This window comes from Choloepus didactylus, chromosome 1, assembly GCF_015220235.1.
Source record: "Choloepus didactylus isolate mChoDid1 chromosome 1, mChoDid1.pri, whole genome shotgun sequence".
Classification (NCBI taxonomy): Eukaryota; Metazoa; Chordata; class Mammalia; order Pilosa; family Megalonychidae; genus Choloepus; species Choloepus didactylus.
The window spans coordinates 57,782,588-57,804,335 of record NC_051307.1 but is presented as its reverse complement, the minus strand read 5'-3'; the positions used below and the strand labels follow the sequence as shown (position 1 = coordinate 57,804,335).

At 35.1% G+C, this 21,748-nt stretch overlaps 1 protein-coding gene across 1 annotated transcript in view; it reads right to left on the bottom strand.

The window, feature by feature from the left end:
- EPHA6 (EPH receptor A6) overlaps positions 1–21,748 on the bottom strand; it is a 1,002,097-nt gene that overhangs the window by 319,654 nt on the left and 660,695 nt on the right. The window contains 2 exon segments of the mRNA XM_037834014.1: positions 14,615–14,777; positions 15,191–15,238. Coding sequence (XP_037689942.1) covers positions 14,615–14,777; positions 15,191–15,238 — 211 coding nt within the window.

The following is a 21,748-nucleotide window of genomic DNA, read 5'->3' as shown; positions in this document are numbered from 1 at the left end:
ACAACTTGAAATTTTAACTGAAATTCTTCTTCACTAGGTCTCTTTAACTGTTTCTTTATCTGTGAAATATCTGCCAAATTAAGTTGCACAAATCAGTTGCTATCATGGAAAATTTCCTTCTTATTTCTGTTCATTTGTACACTTCATTTTCTTCAAGGCCAAGTTTAAAGCACTTTTCCATGAAGTTTGTATCAGCTGCCCAGCTTGCAGTAAGAATTAGGAGTTAGTGAGAGTTAATATTTAATGATCATGGTTATGTGTGCCAGACACTGCACTGAGTTCTTTTCTCACATTTGGAGGCAGGCACTCCCTATGTTCCTTCTTGGCTTACTTTTCTCCAGAGCACCTATCATCTGTCTTAGATGGGGTTTCCTCGGACACAGATTCTGCAATGGAGTTTTGCATGCAACTATTATTGTGGAGTACCCTGAGCACAGACACATAGGGTTGTAAGGCAAACAAATGGAAAGTTGAAGCAGTTGAACTAGGATGTGATAGCTACAAAGACCTCAGTTGATCCCAGGGTGTTCTGAAGGATGGACCTTCAAAGTTAAAGCAAGTGGGCTGGGTCTGTGTACCTCATATTGAGAAGTCTTGGATGCTGGCTTCCCCTGTGGAGTGGGGAGGTCCTCAGGGATGCAGCTTCATTTGGCCAGGGGCAATGTCTGGATAACAATTCAGCTATGAGCCTTCAGATCTCTCACTTGCAGAAAGGTTGCATGTCTGGGTCCTTAAGGGGGTTCTTGGTAACACATTGCAGCCCTGCAACACTTGACATATGATATATTTTAATTATTGTTTGTTTGTTGTCTCTGTCCTCCCTCTAGAATATAAAGCTCCAGGAAAGCAAGAATTTTTTGTCTATTTCTGCTATATCCTTAGCATGTAGAACAGCAATTAGTACAGAGGGAGTGCTCCACAAGTATTTGTTAATGAATCATTGTACAAATGAATGAGTAAATTTCTAGTTTTCAGATGAGCACACCAAAGCAAAAATGGAAATATCTTCCTTAGGTCCTATCATCTGAGTGGCAGAGCTTGCAGTCTGACCCAAACTGGTCTAGTCCAAGCTCTTAATCATTTCACCAGGAAGCGTCCCATTTTTAGAGCAAGGTAAAATAATCTTGCACATTCCCTTTATTTTATTATTAAAGTCTAGGGAGAAGAAGACTCCTCCTGTGCTGAGAGACTGAGTCATTTGTTGCCTTATTGAATGTATCATTCTGACTTTACCAATTAGAACATATAGCTGTATAACCTCAGCCAGCGACAAACAGTGGCTCCAGGAAGAGGATAATATTAAATCTATGCCTTTGTGTGGCATATTAGTCTTGGTGTCTAACATTGCTTTGCTAACATCTCATCTTTAACCTTATGGTATCTAGATTCATAAGGTTTCCCAGATAGTATAATTTGCGGGAAATCTACAACTGACCCATTTTTATAGAAGACCTGAGATGGAATGGCTCAGTCCTTTCACCAGAGCCTTCTAAGAAAAGCAGACCATAAATTCACTATGTCTTGAAAGTCCAGAGATGAAATATGAACTTATCAAAGACAGATATACAGGCTTACATGCTCTCAGAGAGCAAGCATGGGTTAGAATTTAAATAGATAATTCCCAAGGCTCCAGCACCTTCAGTAAGTGAATTCTTAAATCTAAAATCGTCTCTAGGGAATTTGGAACTTAAGACAGCTATAGGAGTAACAGTGAAAAAGGTATCTGGAAGGTTTTATTTTTAGTGTGGTTAAAATGAAGGTGAGGGAATAATTACATATGTTAGCAATGGTTCTAGAGAAGTCAGTTATGGGAAGCTGGCTCTGATTGGCTTGCCTGTCTCCAAAACTGCAGATACTGGAAGCAAAATAAAAAGGAAGGAAGGTTGTCATCTCAATAGCAAGATAAGGGATCACCTTGTATGATCCAGCCCCTGCCTACCTTGCTAGCCTCATGTTTTGTCATTCTGGTACCACCACAATCACACCACGACTCCTTGCCCCTACCCTCGTACTCTCTGATCAAGCCAATGGCTCTTGAACTTGAACTTGTACCAGAATCTATCTGGAGGGCTTGTGAAAACAGAATACTATACAGGGCTCCACCCCAAGAGTTTCTGATTCAGTGAAAATTTGCATTTCTAATGTGTTCCCGGTGATGCTGATGCTTCTCATGCAGGACAAACATTTTGAGAAACATGGTTCTAGCTACACTGAAATTTCTGAGTTATTAGAGAGCTCCATGCGCTCTCTCCTCTCTAGGTGTATATGCAAGATGTTCTCTCTGTCCAGGAGAGAAAAGATGCTCCCTGGTCCCCTCACCCATGTCTTCTGTCATTCTCATGGACAAGTTTACTTAAAGTCTTCTTTAAGACAACACTTCTTTTGGGAAGCTTTCTTTGACATAAACTTGTTTGGGTTTTTCTCATTATGCCCTCCTAAATATCATACATCACCCTGTATTGTAGCCTTTTTAAATTTTCCAAACTTCTTAGTAGCTGTTGTGAAAGCAAGGAAAAAATTCATCCTTTTCATCTTTGAATCCCCCATGCCTACTTCTATATCTGGCCCTTTTATTAGTATTTTTCAACTGAGTGAAGAGGTGAATGAATAAATTGAACAATTAAATATTCTTCTACTTGCTTTAGCTTTTGTTGCTTCCTCTCAAGTGCCCTTCACTTTCTTCCTCACTATGCTGAATTTAGGAACAAACTTTCTATCAAATTTAGAAAAAATCTCTTTTCACTTGCAAGGATAACAATTTATGCAACAATATTGAAAAGATTTCCAATTTCCTTCCTTTATCTCAAAATGGGAGTAGAAAATATGTATGAATGCATAGATGTATGTATATGTATGTATACATATTTGTGTGTATATATACATATACAAACATATGCTAACTTTAGTACATAATATTGCAATTTTTATTGTTTACAAATTGTTGAAATTAATTATTAAAAATTATGTAGCTTGCTTTCTGGTTATGTTTCCAGCAAATATAAGATAAAGGTTAATTTAAAAAAGAAAAAGCACTACAATGCAAGAGAATTTTTAAAAAGGATTCTCAGCTTTCCCAAAGCAGAAGAAAATATTAAATTCCATTTGTTATGAATCGGCTATTTTATATATGGCAGTAGGGTAGCCATATTCTGCTACTTTGCCTATCTTTACAGTACAGTGATGTGCTCATGCATGTCATGCTTGGGTTTATGCACACACAGCTAAATCTTTTAAAGGGCTGCTGCGATTTTGCCAAGAATTATTGTTACTCAATTTAAATTCAACAAACTACTGTTTCCCTTGAAAAAGAAAAGTGTAACACAAACACTTTCTTTTGTTCTTTTTGTTCTATTTGAAGCCACTTCTTAATTATTCTCATGGACCTTCATCGAGCTGGCTGGGCTTATTTTATCAAGATCTGTTTATTCAGAATTTTGACTTCACAGTGAGATGGAGCAAAAACAGATACCTTGCATTGGGTTAATACAAACTTAAAAGATCTTAGATAATTTAAAATGATTTTTATTAACTATACACATCACAAACTATTTTTAATGAAAAATTTTGTAGAATTATATATGTATATGTATATTTGTATTTGTATATATATGTAATCTCCATCTGCCCATAGTGAGCTGTGCAAATTTAAAAATTTCAACCATTTATGTCTTCATGTTTTGTCAAAGGCATATATTATTTAATAGTTACATATTTTATATAAGGTGCATTTACCCTGACTTGGACATTTGGACATCTCTTAAACTACCAGATTTTTTATTCTGTTCTGAAAAATGATTGATTATTTTGTGGATAGAATTCAATTGTGAAATAAAACTATAAAGAACTATAAAAGGAACTAAGACCCTGTGCTGTGTCATCCTTGCAGTCTGTGACTTCCCAAAGAACAAATTCATCCTAGCATCTTTTTTTTGTATCTACCCCTATAAAAGTCACATCCACGTACCATCACTATGTATCACTCTGCAGCTGGCTGAAATTTCTCTAATGCTTTACAACACCATTCCAGATGAAACTACTGAATGACACAATACTCTTACTCCCTTCTTGAGCTTAGTATGTGATCTTAATCAGTATAGATGAGGGTGAGAGGTCAACTGCAATTACGAATCACACCTGGATGGTTCTGGCTAGGCCTCCATATAGTTACATTAAAAGATTAGTTTTTTTCCTTCACTTTGCTCCTGATGCTTTTTTAATGGCTAAATTAGGACATAAAAAAGCCATTTCAAAATATAAGTCAATAAAGCTGATTTGTGAGTCTGATAAATGGCTCTAAAATCTTCAAGTATTACATAGAGAATGTATTTTTCACTAAATTAGGAGCAATTTGAAATGTCTAAAGAAGATTTTTGCTCTCTGGAAGGATTCAAGGTTGTGAAGTCAAATAGCATGACAGAAAAATTTAAGCAATTCATATGATGGTTGATAGTAAAAAAATTCATCTCAAATCAAGACAGATTAAAGTTAGACTTTGGGGATGACATAAATACGGGACTCTTAGAAACAGTCTCTAATGTGGTTTAGTGGTGAGCTTCCTGAAGACAGAAACCATACATTATTTATCTTTGTATCTCTAGCACTCATCATACTGCTTATTATTAATATATGCACAAAATAATCAATAAAGGTAAGAGAAAATATATAGATAGAATAATTAAATATGTTTAATATGTTTGAAACAACAGAAGTATGTTCATGGAGTAATTTCATGTCTAACATTAATTCATTTGATATTCATCGAATGTCTTTTCTGTACCAGGCACATACAAAACAATATAGGAGCTACAAAAATGAAAAACATTTAGACAAGGGATAATGGTTTGTATTCCCCCCCAAACTGTAATTTTGTATATGTTGCTGTAGGTTATTGACTTAAAATAAACCTGTATTTTGTATTAAGAAATAGGTCTACTGCTGTTTTTAGTTCCCTTCTAGATATGTGTCAAATTGTAACATTTCACATTGATATACTTCTTTTACAACTTCTAAGTACCTGTTAATAGTTAATGATTTTCTTTCCAGCCCATTTAGCAAAGTTATGATCTTTAATACTTTTCATATTCAGCCTTCAATCTGTTTCATGGTGCATAACCCTGGTTCCTATCATTAAAAACTCTTATCTAGGCAAAACTTAAACAAACTACCTTTTATGTCAATGCAGCCTCTTTTAAAGGGAGAACTCCGCTTTCTATACAAATAGTTACTCTTCATAAATTCCCTGAATGATTAAGCAAATCACATTGCTGCATTATTTTGCCCCTTTGGAGTGTTATACTTGATCCACAATTTAGCATTAATCCAGAAATCTGCATTATAACACTGCATGGCTCTCTGAACTTGACTCACGGCTATTTATAAATAATTATAGTCTTCTGAAATATCTGTGTTCATAATCTAGAACAGATTACTCTAAGGAAGGATATAATTAATTAAGGGAAGATGAAGTGGAGGTAAGAATTAAAAATAATCATGTAGAAATTAGAAGTAATGTTCTAGTTTGCCAATGCTGCAGAATGCAAAACACCAGAGATGGATAGGTTTTATAAAATGGGGGTTTATTTCACTACACAGTTACAGTCTTAAGGCCACAAAGCGTCCAAGGCAACACATCAGCAATCGGGTACCTTCACCAGAGGATGGCCAATGGCGTCCAGAAAACCTCTGTTAGCTGGGAAGGCAGCTGGCGTCTGCTCCAAAGCTCCGGCCTCAAAACGGCTTTCTCCTGGTACGCTCTTCTCTAGCAAGCTTGCTCCTCTTCAAAACATCACTCCCAGCTGCACTCAGTTTCCTCTCCTTGAGCCAGCTCATTTATATGGCTCCACTGATCCAGGCCTACCCTGAATGGGTGGGGCCATGCCTCCATGGGAGTATCCCACCAGAGTCACCACCCACAGCTGGGTGGGGCACATCTCCATGCAAACAACTTAATCCAAACGGTCCAACTTAATCCTCACTATTATGCTTGCCCCACAAGATTGCATCAAAGAATATGGCTTTTTCTGGGGGACATAATACATTCAAACTGGCACAAGTAATAATACAACTGAAGAAGAAAAGTAAAAATATTGAATGGATAGAAAGGGAACTTGGTCCTGGTTCCAAGCATAAATATGAAAAGGACCTAATGCCATAATGTCCCCATCCAACACCTGCTAGCTGTGGGAACTTGGTAAGTTACTGAACTTCATTGTGCTTTAGTTTTCTGATCCATAAAATGCAGATGATGAGAGTACCCAGTCTAAATAGCATCCACTTGAACTCTTTGAGTTAATAACTATAAGGAATTTGAAGAATGTATGAAGCATAATTAAAACTTGATAAATATTATCTGTTGTTATGTAACCTCAATGTTAGACATACATTAAACTTTTATCTCAACCTCCTAAACAAAGCAGGAATTTCCTTTCTGACATGCTGAGCAAATACTTATGTAGTTTCACCACAAATTCTTATAATGAGAGGCCTTCACTACCTCATAAGGCAGGCTAGTTTATATTTGGACAACGTAAAAGCTAGAACATTCTTCTTTCCCACTGATGTTTGTGTTTAGATAGCTAAGGCTGCCAACATTGAAAGTGTGCTATTGATTGGAGATTATTTCAAATTAAAGTCATATACTGGAATATGTCCTCCTCTGGGTAGACTCATAATATGAATTCTGCCTCCTGCTTGATTAATTAACTTTTTTATTACTCCACCAGGGTCAGCTGGTCTTCTTTCTGCTTCATGCTCCACTGAACCATTCCAAAATTTCTGGCTGCTGTTAATAATAATGTAGCTAATTTTATACTAAGTAATTGAAGCAGTATAGGTGGTTGTTTCAACCAATAGACTGGATCAAACACGATAGAGATTTTTTAAAAGGGAGTTTATAGAGGAAAATATTTTAAACAACAACAAAATAATTTACTCTACATAAAATGCCCCAAATTTTAGAATACTATTAATTTGCAATTAAATTTTACATTTAACATGTTTTTACATGACTCAAGCCAATTACAGCTTGTTACTCACAGCAAGCAATGTTGCTACTTTTATGGTCAAAAATATTTGATCTATCCTTTTTTGGTATTGGTAGGCAGTGTTATTCCATATTTTAGCTTTTTGAAAATTGTATTTTCTTCACTTAGCTGATTAAATGCTCTTTGTAAGCTATATGCAAGACATTTTATGAGACACAGAGATATACAGGCTGTAGTTCTTGACCTCAAAGATCTTACAGTTTAGTAAAGAATTAATCTCTCTTACAATAAAATATTACAGAAAGCCTGAGGAGGGAGTGATGATTTTTAGCTAAGCTAATCAAGAATTCTTTAGGAAAGGATAGCATGTGAGCTGTACTGACCATTCTTAATATAATAGGTGTCTGAACACTTCAAGTGAGGTCAAAGGAGAACTTTAGATATGATGAAGATACAGAACATTTTGTGCATCCAAATAATCTCATTTTTCCAGAATACATCCTAACTAGAGGGAGGCAGGGCAGGAACTGTGTCAATTTGTATAAGATTGGAGGTAGTCTTGAATACTGGCTGAGAAATTTATATTGTATTCAGTAGAAAACACACAATGACTCAGGGATTTTATGTCCACAAAGTGGGGTCTGGAAAAAATTGATCAGATGGGGACATAAAAGATGGATTAGGGAAGAAGGCATTAAAGGCAACTTAATTTTCAGGATTGTTTCTCATTTATAAATTGTTAAAATGAATCAAATTGCTTAAATATAAAAACAGATCAAAAATCATTCTCTTACAGCTGTTTTCAAAATAAAATGATTAAATTCATTTATTTGTAGCCACATAACACTTTTTTCTATAAATGTGTACGACATGACAAAAGATTCTATTTTGAAATAGCTACTGTGATTCAGTGATTTATAGGTTTGTTTGTTAATGTCAATCATGATGATTTTCATGTGGTTAGTCATTTTAAGTTATATAAATCTAGTCCATCATTACTGATTTTGGTAATAATATATTTTTAAAATGTTGAAAGATGTAGCTTTTATACTACAAAATTACTTTACGTAGCGCATAGGTGAAAATTTAAATTTGCACATTGTTAAAATTTAAGGTGTAATCTTTTCAGGGAAAAATGAATACATTGCTTACATTTTGGCAATATATTAATTCTCCTGGGTTATTTGGATAACTACTAAGGCAATGGAAGTGGTACACTGCTGATTATTAAGTATAAAAATTTAGTTTCGTTTCAAAAATTGGCTTTAAGCTATGATTTCTGTTCCCTTTTGATAGTTCACAGTCTGTTTTCCAGTATTTAAGTAAAAGGTTCAAATTGGATACAATCTAGGGGAATATATTTTATTTTGGTTTTAAAAATACACATGTAAAATTATTTTCTGTTACTCTAAAATTGAATATTAGATACACCTTGGTAGTATTTTAATAATTAATAATAATTTGAATTATTTTTATAATTTATGAAATAATTTGTTTCAATAATTTAATAATAAATATTTGACTTACTCATCTCTAAATTATTTTTATTCCTTTTTAAAAATGGACATATAATTTTAACGGCTTATTAATAATTAATAATTATATCAAATATATTTTGAGTAGTTTGTGTGGATATGGATAATGTTATTGGTAACAAAGGTAACTTTTTTTCTTTTTATTTCTCATCTTTTTCTCCATTGGAAAGTCAAGAAAATAACCATAGGAATAATAACAAATATGAGGCAGTTAAAATAGTCCATTCTTTCAGCATGTAAGCAAAAAAGGCTTGTGCTTGACTAGTGTGTGTGTGGGTATATGTCTGTGTGGTTGACACATTGGGGCATAATGGGAATTTCATTTTAATTTAGAAAATAATTTTATTCGATAGCTTCTAACACCTATTATCCATCACTCTTTCAAGAAGATACACATGTAGTATTTATACCTCTTAATTTATTACTATTGATTCTGCAGTTCAGCATAATTTTGTTAAATCTCTTAAAAAAAAAAAAAGGATCAAATACAATATGTAGCAAAAATATCCGGACACAATAGGCACTAATAAGTGCTGTTAATGGACATAATATTTAGCTATATACCCTTAATATAGTGAAAGATCAGAGGAAACACAAAATGTCAGTATTAAAACATGAAAATAAAGTATTTTGTGACTATATATGAGTAGCTGTCTATCTGTGAATCTATCAGTCATATCTATCTATCTATCTACTTATCTATCTCCAAATATACATCTGTAATGCAGTTGTTCCTTAGATTTAGGGAGAAACAAAATTAACAGCTCTAGTTCAAGTAGACTCTTTTTTATAGCACTAGCAGTCATTAGTTACCTTTTCAATTATTAGCCAGCTTCCACTATCGTATTATAACCCTGAAAAAAAAAATTCTGCGAAGTGTCTTCAGAGTGCAAGAGGATGTTCAGGAGCATAACCATGGTTGCTCTTAGGATGCCACTATTATTGTAAACTACATGTAGTTGATTAAGATTATTATGACTCAGAAAAGGAATTATTTTATATTTATATTATTGTCTTGTTGGTTCTCAGCAAAACTAGAAGTTGAACAATGCATAAAAGGGTGGCTAAAGAAAATGTAAGTGTAAACTCCTTCATTTGGGTTATTGTAAAAAACTTTGAACCAGAACATCAAGTGAGAAAGGACCTAATCTCTCCTCCCCAATTCACACCCATTTCAATGCTTATATTTTATAGTTCATATATTAAACAGAATACACAAGAGAGAACTTAATAATAAAGTTGACATTAAAATAATTGGAAAAAGATGTAGTGCCCCCTTGAGGAGCCTGTGGAGAGTGCAGGGGTATTCGCCTACCCCACCTCCATGGTTGCTAACATGACCACAGACATAGGGGATTGGTGGTTTGATGGGTTGAGCCCTCTACCATAAGTTTTACCCTTGGGAAGACGGTTGCTGCAAAGGAGAGGCTAGGCCTCCCTATGGTTGTGCCTAAGAGCCTCCTCCCGAATGCCTCTTTGTTGCTCAGATGTGGCCCTCTCTCTCTGGCTAAGCCAACTTGAAAGGTGAAATCACTGCCCTCCCCCCTACGTGGGATCAGACACCCAGGGGAGTGAATCTCCCTGGCAACGTGGAATATGACTCCCAGGGAGGAATGTAGACCTGGCATCGTGGGACGGAGAACATCTTCTTGACCAAAAGGGGGATGTGAAAGGAAATGAAATAGGCTTTGGTGGCAGAGAGATTCCAAAACGAGCCGAGAGGTCACTCTGGAGGGCACTCTTACGCACACTTTAGACAACCCTTTTTAGGTTCTAAAGAATTGGGGTAGCTGGTGGTGGATACCTGAAACTATCAAACTACAACCCAGAACCCATGAATCTCGAAGACAGTTGTATAAAAATGTAGCTTATGAGGGGTGACAATGGGATTGGGAAAGCCATAAGGACCACACTCCACTTTGTCTAGTTTATGGATGGATGAGTAGAAAAATAGGGGAAGGAAACAAACAGACAAAGGTACCCAGTGTTCTTTTTTACTTCAATTGCTCTTTTTCACTCTAATTATTATTCTTGTTATTCTTGTGTGTGTGCTAATGAAGGTGTCAGGGATTGATTTGGGTGATGAATGTACAACTATGTAATGGTACTGTGAACAATCGAAAGTACGATTTGTTTTGTATGACTGCGTGGTATATGAATATATCTCAATAAAATGAAGATTAAAAAAAAAAAAAAAAAAAAAAAAAGACATAATGCTGAGCAAAATAAGCCAGGCACAAAAAGAGAGATATTGTATGTTACCACTAATGTGAATTCTGTGAAAAATGTACAATGTTTTATACTGTAGAATGTAGGGGACCTAGAGATACCAATTAGTGGAGGGGGAATGATAATCTAATAAGAACAGATAAACTATGGAGGGTAATCTCAAGGTTATGGGAATGCTCAGGAATGATTATGGTTTGTAAACTTTCTTGGATATAGTAAGATCATGTTGGAAGCAATAGAGTTATTTTAGGTTTTTTTTTTCTCTTATTCCATTGTTTTCTTAGGAGTTGTTAATTTTCTTGGGGTATGGTAGGAACATGTTGGAAGCAATGTAGTTACTTTAGATTATTTGTTTTTCTTACTCCTCTGTTTGGACATGGTTTATTAATTTTCTTGGGGTATGGTAGGAACATATTGGAAGCAAAGTAGTTATTTTAGGTTATTTGTTTTCCTTAATCCATTGCTTTGTTTGAAATGTTGTGGGGTTTTTTTGGTGGTTGTTTGCCTGTTCGTTTTTAATTTTTTGATAAACAAAGTTAAAAAATTGAAAAAAAATCAATAGAAAAATGGGAGTAAAAACTAAATGACAAATAGGGTGGGATGGGGGGATGGTTTGGGTATTCTCTTTTCACTTTTATTTTTTATTCTTATTCTGATTCTTTCTGATGTAAGGAAAATGTTCAGAAATAGATTGTGGTGATGAACGCATAACTATATGATCATACTGTGAACAGTTGATTGTATACAATGGATGACTGTATGGTTTATGAATATATTTCAATAAAACTGAATTAAAAAAAAAACTGAAAAAAAAAAATAATTGGGGCACTATTCAAGAAACCTGAGTTATAAAGATTTAAAAATGAGCTAACAGGAAATGAAGGAAAAAAGATTGATGCTATCAATTGAGATTCATGTCATTATATTCCTGAATTTATGATAAATCGACCGATATCCTACAATAACATTATTCATGGAAATTCTTTGGATAAAAACCGTATGCTTTGAAAATGCAATTTAAAGCAAACCAGATAAAAATGATTGATTTATTTTCACTTAGGCTCTAAGTTGATTTAATAGTCATTCTATGTACTCAAACCCTAGGTTTACCCAAACATATTTTTCAGATTCTTCTCAGATATTTTTTTCTCTTCAAAGATCTAATAAAAGTTACTCCATGGCATTCAAATATCTGGAACATGGTTTTTACCCTCTGCTGCTGCCACTGCCAGACGGTGCTAAAGTTCTAATCCTGCACCTCCACCAACTGGTTACCAGACTTTGTAATCTTAGGTATCTTATGCAAGAGGCATGCACTTGTCAGGATTAAATGAGGTAATGTTTGTAAATTGCTCAGGGTAGAGTCTTGCACATAGTATGTGCTCAATGAAAATCTAGTCATGTCACTCCCTAATTAAAACCCTCAAATAAATCCTCAATAGCTTCAGGATAAGTCCCACAATTCTTTATATGTCCAAAAGGGCATTTTATTTTGGTCCATGTGTAATTCTCCACCTTCATTTCCCTCCTTTTACTATTCATGCTCCTATCACTGTAGCCATATACACATTATTTGTTTTTCTATAAATATTTCCTGTTTTCCTCAGTCTCTGAGCATTTGCTGCTCCTTGACTGGTCCTCTTTCAGGGATGAGCCCAGCTTCTTATCATCCAGCAGAATTTCATGATCCATGTGTGCTTAATTAGGGGCCCCTCCTCCATGCTTTCAGAGTACCATTTGCATTTCTTTATGATAGTACATGTCATTCAATCCTGTATTTTTTTTAATTTAAATTATTTTCCTTCCTCAAATCTGTACTGTAAATTATTTGAAACCAGAGACTACAGCTCTTATTTTTTATCCCCAGAGTCTCACACAGAGTCTGGCAAAATACTTAGTTTCTTACACAATTTTGTTGAATAAATGAAGTATATTGAACTCAATCATTTGTGAGGATGGGACTTTTCTGCTAAGGAATTTCAAAGTACTTTTATTATATATACTATCTAAGCAATTCTAGCCCTGAAATACAGAGTTACAACTAACTATAGCACCAAATCAGATTTTAATATTTACAGCAGAACTTCTTGTGTGTGTGTGTGCGTGTGTGTGTGTGTTTTAATTAGACTAGATTGCTTTCTCTAGATGCCCAACAAATGGCTTGTCTAGATTTGTCCCCATGTGGTTTTCAAAACTTTTCAAAAGTTAGCTGAATTTCTTCAACTGTTAAATAAGCTAAGAACTCTGAGATGCAGAGATGCAATAAACAAGCCCAGAAAGGACAATGACTTGATTTCTCCCTGGACAGAACTTTCCTTGGTTTTATACCTAGACCAATGCTTGCCACATGGGCAGGGGAAAAAATTAGTCACCAGGACATAGCAAGGACACTTTTCTGGATATTTTTATGTTGCTTTTGATTGTGGAGTCATATTTTCTGATAATTATACTCCACTCTCAATAATTTCATCTTGAGAAGTCAGTAGTCTCCAGCAGGATTATAGGTCATCATCACTGATAGTAAAGGTCCAGGTCACCAAATTTTTTCATTCATTTGCTTACTCTCTGTTCCTAAGCTGAGTTCCTTCTTACTTAAATACCTCAGTACTTTTCCACTTTTTAATTAGATACGGTTGCAACTAAGAAGTTTTTGTGGTTCAATATTGCACATTAAGATTGCAAACAAACAATCCTTCCTTCATAAAATTTGAAACCAAAGGGTTGGGTTTTCACTTTCAGACAGTGAAAAACTGTAAGAAATGTGGCCTATTTAGTGGTGTCTTACAATTAGCACTTTATAATCCAAATGTTAGGACTTTGCAGAATGGTAGAGTAGTTGAGAGTAGTTAAGAGTTTTGGAAGAAGATAGCCCTTAGTTTCAAATTCTAGCTCAGCTTCTTATCAGCTTCATGACTGGGTAAATCATTCCATTTCCCCAGGCCTCTGTTTTCTCACAAGTAAAATTAGGAAAAGAATAACTATTTCATTTGCGTTGAAAGATTTAAGGGAGATAATACATGTGAAATACATGACACAGTTTCTGGCATATATTAAGGGCTCAAAAATGGTAACTATTATTATCTTTGTTCACAAGAAATTAATGTAATAAATTTGCTATACTTGAGTTCTTATACTAAAATAGGTATTTTAGCAATAATGGGGGCAGGTTTTTATTTTAATTAAATTTTTGGACACTTTTCCATAGAGATACATAGCAAAATTAACCTATATTATCCTTACAAAGATAGCAGTTAGATGAATTTCTGAAAATCACAATTCAATGGTAAAGTTGAGGTTAGAATGAGTAAGAAATTTCTAAGCCTGTGTTACATGCTGTTGGAACACCTCACTCCCTTCATTTCCCAGTGTGGTTTTCAGTACTTAGAGGCTATGGAATTAATCTGAGTTTCTAATTAAGCCCATGCATCTATATTTAAACTTATAATGTGCCTTTTAGTGATATTTGTCTCCCAATCACTGTTTTTATGGCTCTAACTAAGATAATAAGCCAAAGCTGCACAATTTTGAACTAACTGCTAAAATTATTTTCCTATGGTTTTACTCTCTTCCAAGTTTTCATTAAATATAATATTATCATGCTAGGACTAGCAAACAATTAGGCTAACAGCATCCAGCGAGAGTGATGAATTCTGCAAAAGGGGCATACTTGGCCTAAATTACAATGGCCTTACAGCAAGACACTTCGTATTTAATGGTAGCACCAGAACATTAATTGAAATGACTGTGTGAGTATGAACATGTGCCAAATCTAGTTTGAAGATTTGGGACATCAGATTTTTAAATATTGGTTCAAATTGCAACAGTACTAAATTAAACTCTTACTTCACGTGCTTGCGTGAAACTTACTTTCATCTCCTGTTTCAAATTCAAACTTCTGACTGTAGCCACTGTATCCTGTTGCAGTCCTGACTCGAATATGAAATACATACTTGGTGGCAGGCTTGAGACCTGTGATAATGACACTGGGGGCCTTGGACCTCGTGGAGGAGTAGGTGAGCTGCTCATGCTCCTGAGGGAGAGAAAAAAGGAGAAAGGAAATGAAGCGGAGTTACCTCATCTTTTCCTTAGTGGCTTTCCAAAGTTAAGCTGAGGAATTATTTTCTGAGTATCACAGTATTGATCAAAAAGAGGTGTAAGCATAGCTTTCCATGATTTAGCATTCAGTTATTTACCATTATGATGATGCACATGATATAGTCTTGATTTGGAAATTTATTAAGAAAAGTAGTTAATCTTATATAAACTGCACTTGAATCTTTGGTGATTTGCATTTCTGGTCCAACTCTAAGGAATGGTGGCAGCAAGAGAGCACATTCACACAGAATGGCAGCTGCATCTTGAGCAAAATGGGCACATCAGATCAGACCACACCAGCAGAGTGCAAGGAGCAAAAGTGGGAGAATTCAAGTACCCGCTACTCACTTCTACCCGCAGGTAGTGCCAAAATGCCGGCGCTATCCGTGGGTAGACCTGTGGGTAAAAGGAAAAATAAATTAATTGTTTTCTAAAGTTTAAAATCATTTATCCTGAATCAATTGTTTCGTTTTATAACTCAGTGATTTCCCAGCAGTAACAAATGATGTTGAGTCAACTTGAATCATAAAATGATGGAATTTGAGGGGAATTGACTCTTCCTGCAGATGTAACTTATATTTAAAGATGTACAAATTACATAGTGATTGTGAAGTAGATTTAAAAATAATTTGCTCATGTAGGAGCAATTGAAGACTTAAAAAGGTATGAAAGACTTACCGCATCAGAATCAGAGGCAGGCCTGGAGATTTGCTTCCCAGTCTCCTGCGTTAACTGTCAAACTGCCTCACCTGACTAATAATAAATCTAACTGCCAGGGCATTCTGAATGATCCAGTCAGCAGGTATTTTTAATTTGGTTCTGTTGCCCACCAACTTAGAAAAGCATAGTTCATTTTATCTGTCCATATGAGTGAGTGCTGCAATATGCTGGTGGTGGGGACAAATAAACAATAGTATTTTGTATAGTGTTTTTATTCCATACTTTATATACGTTATTTTACTAGGGTATCTGAAAAAATTGTATGTGTATGAACAGATCTTCAAAATTCACCAGGTCAAATTAGGTCACCAAGTCCTTAAATTAATCCTCTATTATTCTCATGATAATTTTAAAGATAGAAATTCTCAAGGATGGAAGGTCACTAATTGAATCACTCATTTGATGCTTACAGTTTATCTACAATATTTCCATCAAGATTTCATTTTGTCATTGACTGAAAAATTCTGTTGTTCAGGAGAACTGCCAGAATGACAAACTTATAATAAATATATATTATATAAATATATATAGAATATGCCAACTGCCTTTACTTGCTGGTGATGCTTTAAGGTTTAGAACTACGAAGATCTTTTCCCTTAAGCTACTTTTGAGAAAAAGTCCTTAACTTAAGGATCATTTTTAAACTTTATGGTCTCATTTGTCACACCGTTATATGCTATGAGAGACCACTGTGTCTAATTGAGGAATTGAATTTGCCATCTATACCCCAAATAATAAAACTGTTTATTAAACATAAAATAGAAAGAAAAAAAGGAACAATATCAATATTTTAAATAAAAAGACAAAACAGACAAATTGAAATTTATATTTATTTCTAGGTAATACCAAGATTAGAAGGTAAATAAAAATTTATCCACCTAGCATAAAATAAAAGGGAATAAAAACAAAGTATATAAAATCATTGATGCAATAATCATCTGCTAAGGGTTGAAAGCAGGAACTTGCTAATATTAAGGCCATCATAATTTTAGAGCTGAAAACCCATATTAGAAGAGACAGTATTGTTTCTGGTGGAAATTTGTTGAACAGCTGGATTTTTCAACCTTGTATACAAGAAGAGGATTTTCTGCGTTTCACAGAAATTTCTGCAACATGAGAGTTATAGTGTATTACGGTGTATCTTGAGCACTGGTTCACCATACGAAATAACCAAGAGAAAAATTTTAAAGCAATTAAAAAAAGAGGTCAGTCTTATCCCCCGAAAGAGAAAATATGGGTTTACAAGCTTACTCTTAGAATGACTACCCATAATAATTACACATTGTCTTTGTTCCTTCACCAAAACCTAGCTAAGTAGTAATTTCCTACTCAATAAAGTTACAGGCAGTCACCTTTTGTAGGCAGCTTTCAGAATTTCTGCTGTTATATACAAAAGTGTATCTGTGGCTACATCCCTGGAATAAAAATTCTTCCAGGGATGAATTAACTGGTTGCTCAGACTGAATCACTCACCGCCAGTTCTGCCTTGTCTTACATTTTGCCACCTGTGTGCATGACATAGAAAAGGGTTCAGAGTGAAGCAGTTGCGATGGTTGCTTCTCACAGTTTATAGTAGCCCTTCTCTCCTTTGTTGTTTTCAAGCTTTTGGGAAACTAAGTTAGCTCTTACCCTTGAAAAGCATAGGACACGATTGTCCTGGAAGTTTTGCTAATTGCCTTTCTGCTGACACATCTACTCCAATTCATAGTAGTTCTCACCACATAAAGCTAGTGCTTTGCCAAAGAGCACCTCAGAGTAATCTAGATCACTTTATTAATCCTGACAGCTTGAATTCTGAACATGCTTGCATAGGGTATTTGTGTAAGAATTTCTCTGGAGCTTAAACTTACAAACAGAATTGCTAGTTATAGGATACGCACATCTTCCAACTTTCCTGGGCAATGCGTTCTTTTCGTCATAACATTTTAATATCTTTATCATGTTTGCTGAATCTGTGGTAATATCCCCCTTTTCATTCTTAGTATTGTTTATTTTTATATTTTTTATTTCTTGATCAGCCTTTCTAGCAGTTTGAGCCAAGTTTTGGCTCTGTTTATCACTCTATTGTTTTTTTGTTTTATATTAACATTAAATATATGCTTTTATTATGAATTATTTTATTTCTTCTTAATGCTTTCTTTGTGTTATTTCTGTTATTTTTATAATTTCTTAAGTTCCATCCCTAACTCATTAATAATCAGCATGTTAGTTCAAATATATAATTTGTCTACAAATTTCACTGTAAATGCTGCACTAATTGTACTCTGTAAATTTTAATGATGTATTATTATTCAGTTCTAAGTATTTACTAATTTCCCAATAATATTTTTTTAAAATTCTTTAAGGAAAATCCATACATATGTGGATGCTTCGTATGGATTATTGTTTACACACTTCTATGGGTCACAGTTGTCAGGAAGTAAATAAATGGCAAAAAGGGATGCTCCAAAGGCATAATCCCATGGATTACAAAGCACAGTAAATTTAGCATAGGGCAGTAGAGTGCTCACTGGCTGAGAGTATTGGCAGTCTTGTGCATTAATGTTTGTTGACTGAAAGTGCAAGAGTTTATAGCACTACCACTACTTGAATGAGTACGTATAAGTTCACCAATTACTAGAAAAATATTTAGTGATGATGTATTTTAATATATGTTATATATATCCATTTCCTAAAATAAAATATATGATTTCTACTTTGTATATTTATATGCACTTTTTTAAGAAAAACAATTGAGTCAAATTGTGTGAATATAGGGCATTGTCAAATAGGATATGCATATATTGCTTTCTTGATTTATGATTATCGTTCCAGTTTGCTAATGCTTCTGGAATACAAAATACCAGAAATGGATTGGCTTTTATAAAGGGGTTTATTTGGTTATACAGTTACAGTCTTGAGGCCATAAAGTGTCCAAGGTAAGGCGCCAACAATTGGGTACTGTGCCAGTTTGAATGTATTATGTCCCCCAGAAAAGGCCATATTCTTTGATGCAATCTTGTGGGGCAGATGTTTTACTGCTGATTAGATTGGAATCTTTTGAGTATTTCCATGGAGATGTGACCCACCCAACTGTATGTGATAACTCTGATTAGATAATTTCCATGGAGGTGTGGCCCCGCCCATTCAGCGTGGGCCTTGATTAGTTTACTAGAGCACTATATAAGCTCAGACAAAAGGAGCAAGCTTGCTACAGCCAAGAGGGACACTTTGAAGAATGCACAGAAGCTGAGAGAGGAGCTGCAGATGAGAGACATTTTGAAGACAGCCATTAAAAGCAGGCTCTTGCTCTGGAGAAGCTGAGAGAGAACAAACACACCAAGAGCAACTAAGAGTGACATTTTTGAGGAACTGTAGCCTAGAGAGGAACATCCTGGGAGAAAGCCACTTTGAAACCAGAACCTTGGAGCAGATACCAGCCACCTGCCTTCTCAGCTAACAGAGGTTTTCCGGACACCATTGGCCATCCTCCAGTGAAGGTACCCAATTGTCGATGACTTACCTTGGACACTTTATGGCCTTAAGACTGTAACTTTGTAATCAAATACACCCCATTTATAAAAGCCAATTCATTTCTGGTGTTTTTCATTCCAGCAGCATTAGCAGACTAGAACAGGTAACTTCACTGGAGGATGGCCAATGGCATCTGGAAAAACTCTTTTAGCTAGGAAGGCATGTAGCTGGCATCTGCTCTGGAGTTCTGGTTTCAAAGGGCCTCTCTCCCAGGATGTTCCTCTCTAGGCTGCAGCAAGCCGTGAGCTCCTGTCTGAGCTTTTCATATGGCTCCAGTGATTTAATTCAGACCCACCCTCAGTGACTGGGGTAACAACTTCATGGAAATTTTTCAATCAAGGTCTTATCCACAGTTGATTGAGTCATATTTCCATGGAAACACTCAATCAATAGGTTCCAACCTAACCAACACTAACACATCTGCTCCCACAAGATTGCATCAAAGAACATGGTGTTTTGGAGGACATAATACATCCAAACCAGCACAATTATAAATTTATGATTTATGATTCTCTTCCCATTTGAAGATCCTGAAACTTATAGCCAGGCATTTTTTCTTCTCAGCTGCTAGGAATCAAGGCTTTTCTGGATGTCTGATCTTATTGCCACACTGAATCTTTTCATTGAGCTAAAATGCTTTAGCTTTATCTCTTAAGGTGGCAACTCTTTGTGGAAACTAAAAGGAACACCATTAGTAGAGTCTGGATCCTGTTGGAATTTAAATTGAAAACTGTAACTTTGTGAAGAGAAATAGGCTTGGATGCTGTGTCCCCACAGCTGTGTCCTTCTATGTCAGGTAACATGGCCTGTTGTCAATCAAGGCAGCCCATACAGGTAAGAATTCAGGGTTGGAATTCTCATGTTGGGCTTGATTTTGATTCTAGTTCTATTACGTACCTGCAAGTCACCTTCAAGATTGATTTACTCATCTATAAAATTCATCAGTTCCATGAACATTCATTGAAAGCTCTCTGTGTGTAAAGTGCTTAGACACTATAGTGGGTTTAGCTTACATAATCACCAAAGTCCTACCTAGTGTTTAAATTCAATAATGTCAAAAATGCAGGTACCCTTTCTCCTGCTTTGAGTTGTTCTCTTAACTCCTCTCCTCCATTTCTTGATTTTGCCATTCCCACTCATGGAATTAGACACAAGAGGCCAGTGTAGTGTTATCTTTTAGGTTTCTTTTCCTATTAAAATCTTTGGATATAGTGGGATTTCTGCAAGAGGTCACCTCTGTGTGTGCGTGTGTGTGTGTGTGTATTTTAACTTAATTGGATTACAGCTGTGACTAAAAATTATGTTGTATACTTTTTTCTATAAGCATATAGTTGCAAAAGTATATCAGTGATCATAAAACAATGACTATGATTTGTACATGCTTTAAATTTACAAGGTGTTTTCACATACATCCTTTTTGTAATACTTGTAATAATCTTGTAAAGCAAGAAGAACTGGTAATATGAAATGGAAAAGCCAATTATCAAATTTATTTGGAAGGGTAAGGGGCCCTGAATAGCAAAAAACAACTCAAAAAAGAAGAATGAAGTTGGAGAACTCTCACTTCCTGACATTAAAGCTTATTACAAAGCTACAGTAACTAAAGAGCAAGATACTGGCATAAGACTACACATATAGACCAAAGGAATCTATTGAAAGTTCAGATATAGACCCACTCATCTATGATCAATTGATTTTTGGCAAGGCTGCTAAGCCCACTCAGTTGGGAAAGAGTAGTTTCTTCAACAAATGGTTCTGGGAGAACTGGATATCCATGTGCAAAAGAATGAAGGAGTACCTATATCCCACACCATATACAAAAATTAACTCCAACTGTATCAAAGACCTCAAAATCAGAACCAGCGCTATAAAGTTCTTAGAAGAAAATGTGGAAACATCTTCAGGATTTTAGGCAATGTTTTTTAGACTTTACATCCAAAACAGAGACAACAGTAGAAGAAATAGATAAATGGGACCTCATCAAATTAAAAATTGTGTGCATTAGAAGACTGTATCACAAAAGTGAAAGAAAACTTACTCAATGGGAAAAAATATTGGAAATCACATATCCAATGAGGTTTTAATATCCAGAATATATAAAGAAATCCATCCTACAACTCAACAACAAAAAGACAAATAAACCTATTAAAACATGGGTAAAAGATCTGCATAGACATTTCCTTAATGATATAATGAATGGATATCCAGTTCTCTCAGAACCATTTGTTGAAGAATGGCTATAAAGCACATGAAAAGATGCTCAACATCATTAGCTATTAGGGAAATTCACATTCAAACCACCATGAGATACAATTTCACACCCATTAGAATGTTTACCATTAAAAAAAGGAGAATTACAAGTCTTAGAGGGGATGTGGATAAATAGGAACACTCATCAATTGCTGATGGGAATGTAAAATGGTGCAGCCACTGTTGAAGACAGTTTGGCAGTTCCTCAGAGAGCTAAGTATAGAATTATCTAATGACCCTGAAATCCCTCTACTAGATATATATGCCAAAGTATTAAAAAAAGCAGGGACTCAAACTGATACTGCACACCAATGTTCACAGCAGCATTATTCACAATTGCCAAAAGATGGAAGCAATCCAAGTGTCCATCAACTGATGAATAGATAAACAAAATGTAGTATCTACATACAATGGAATATTATT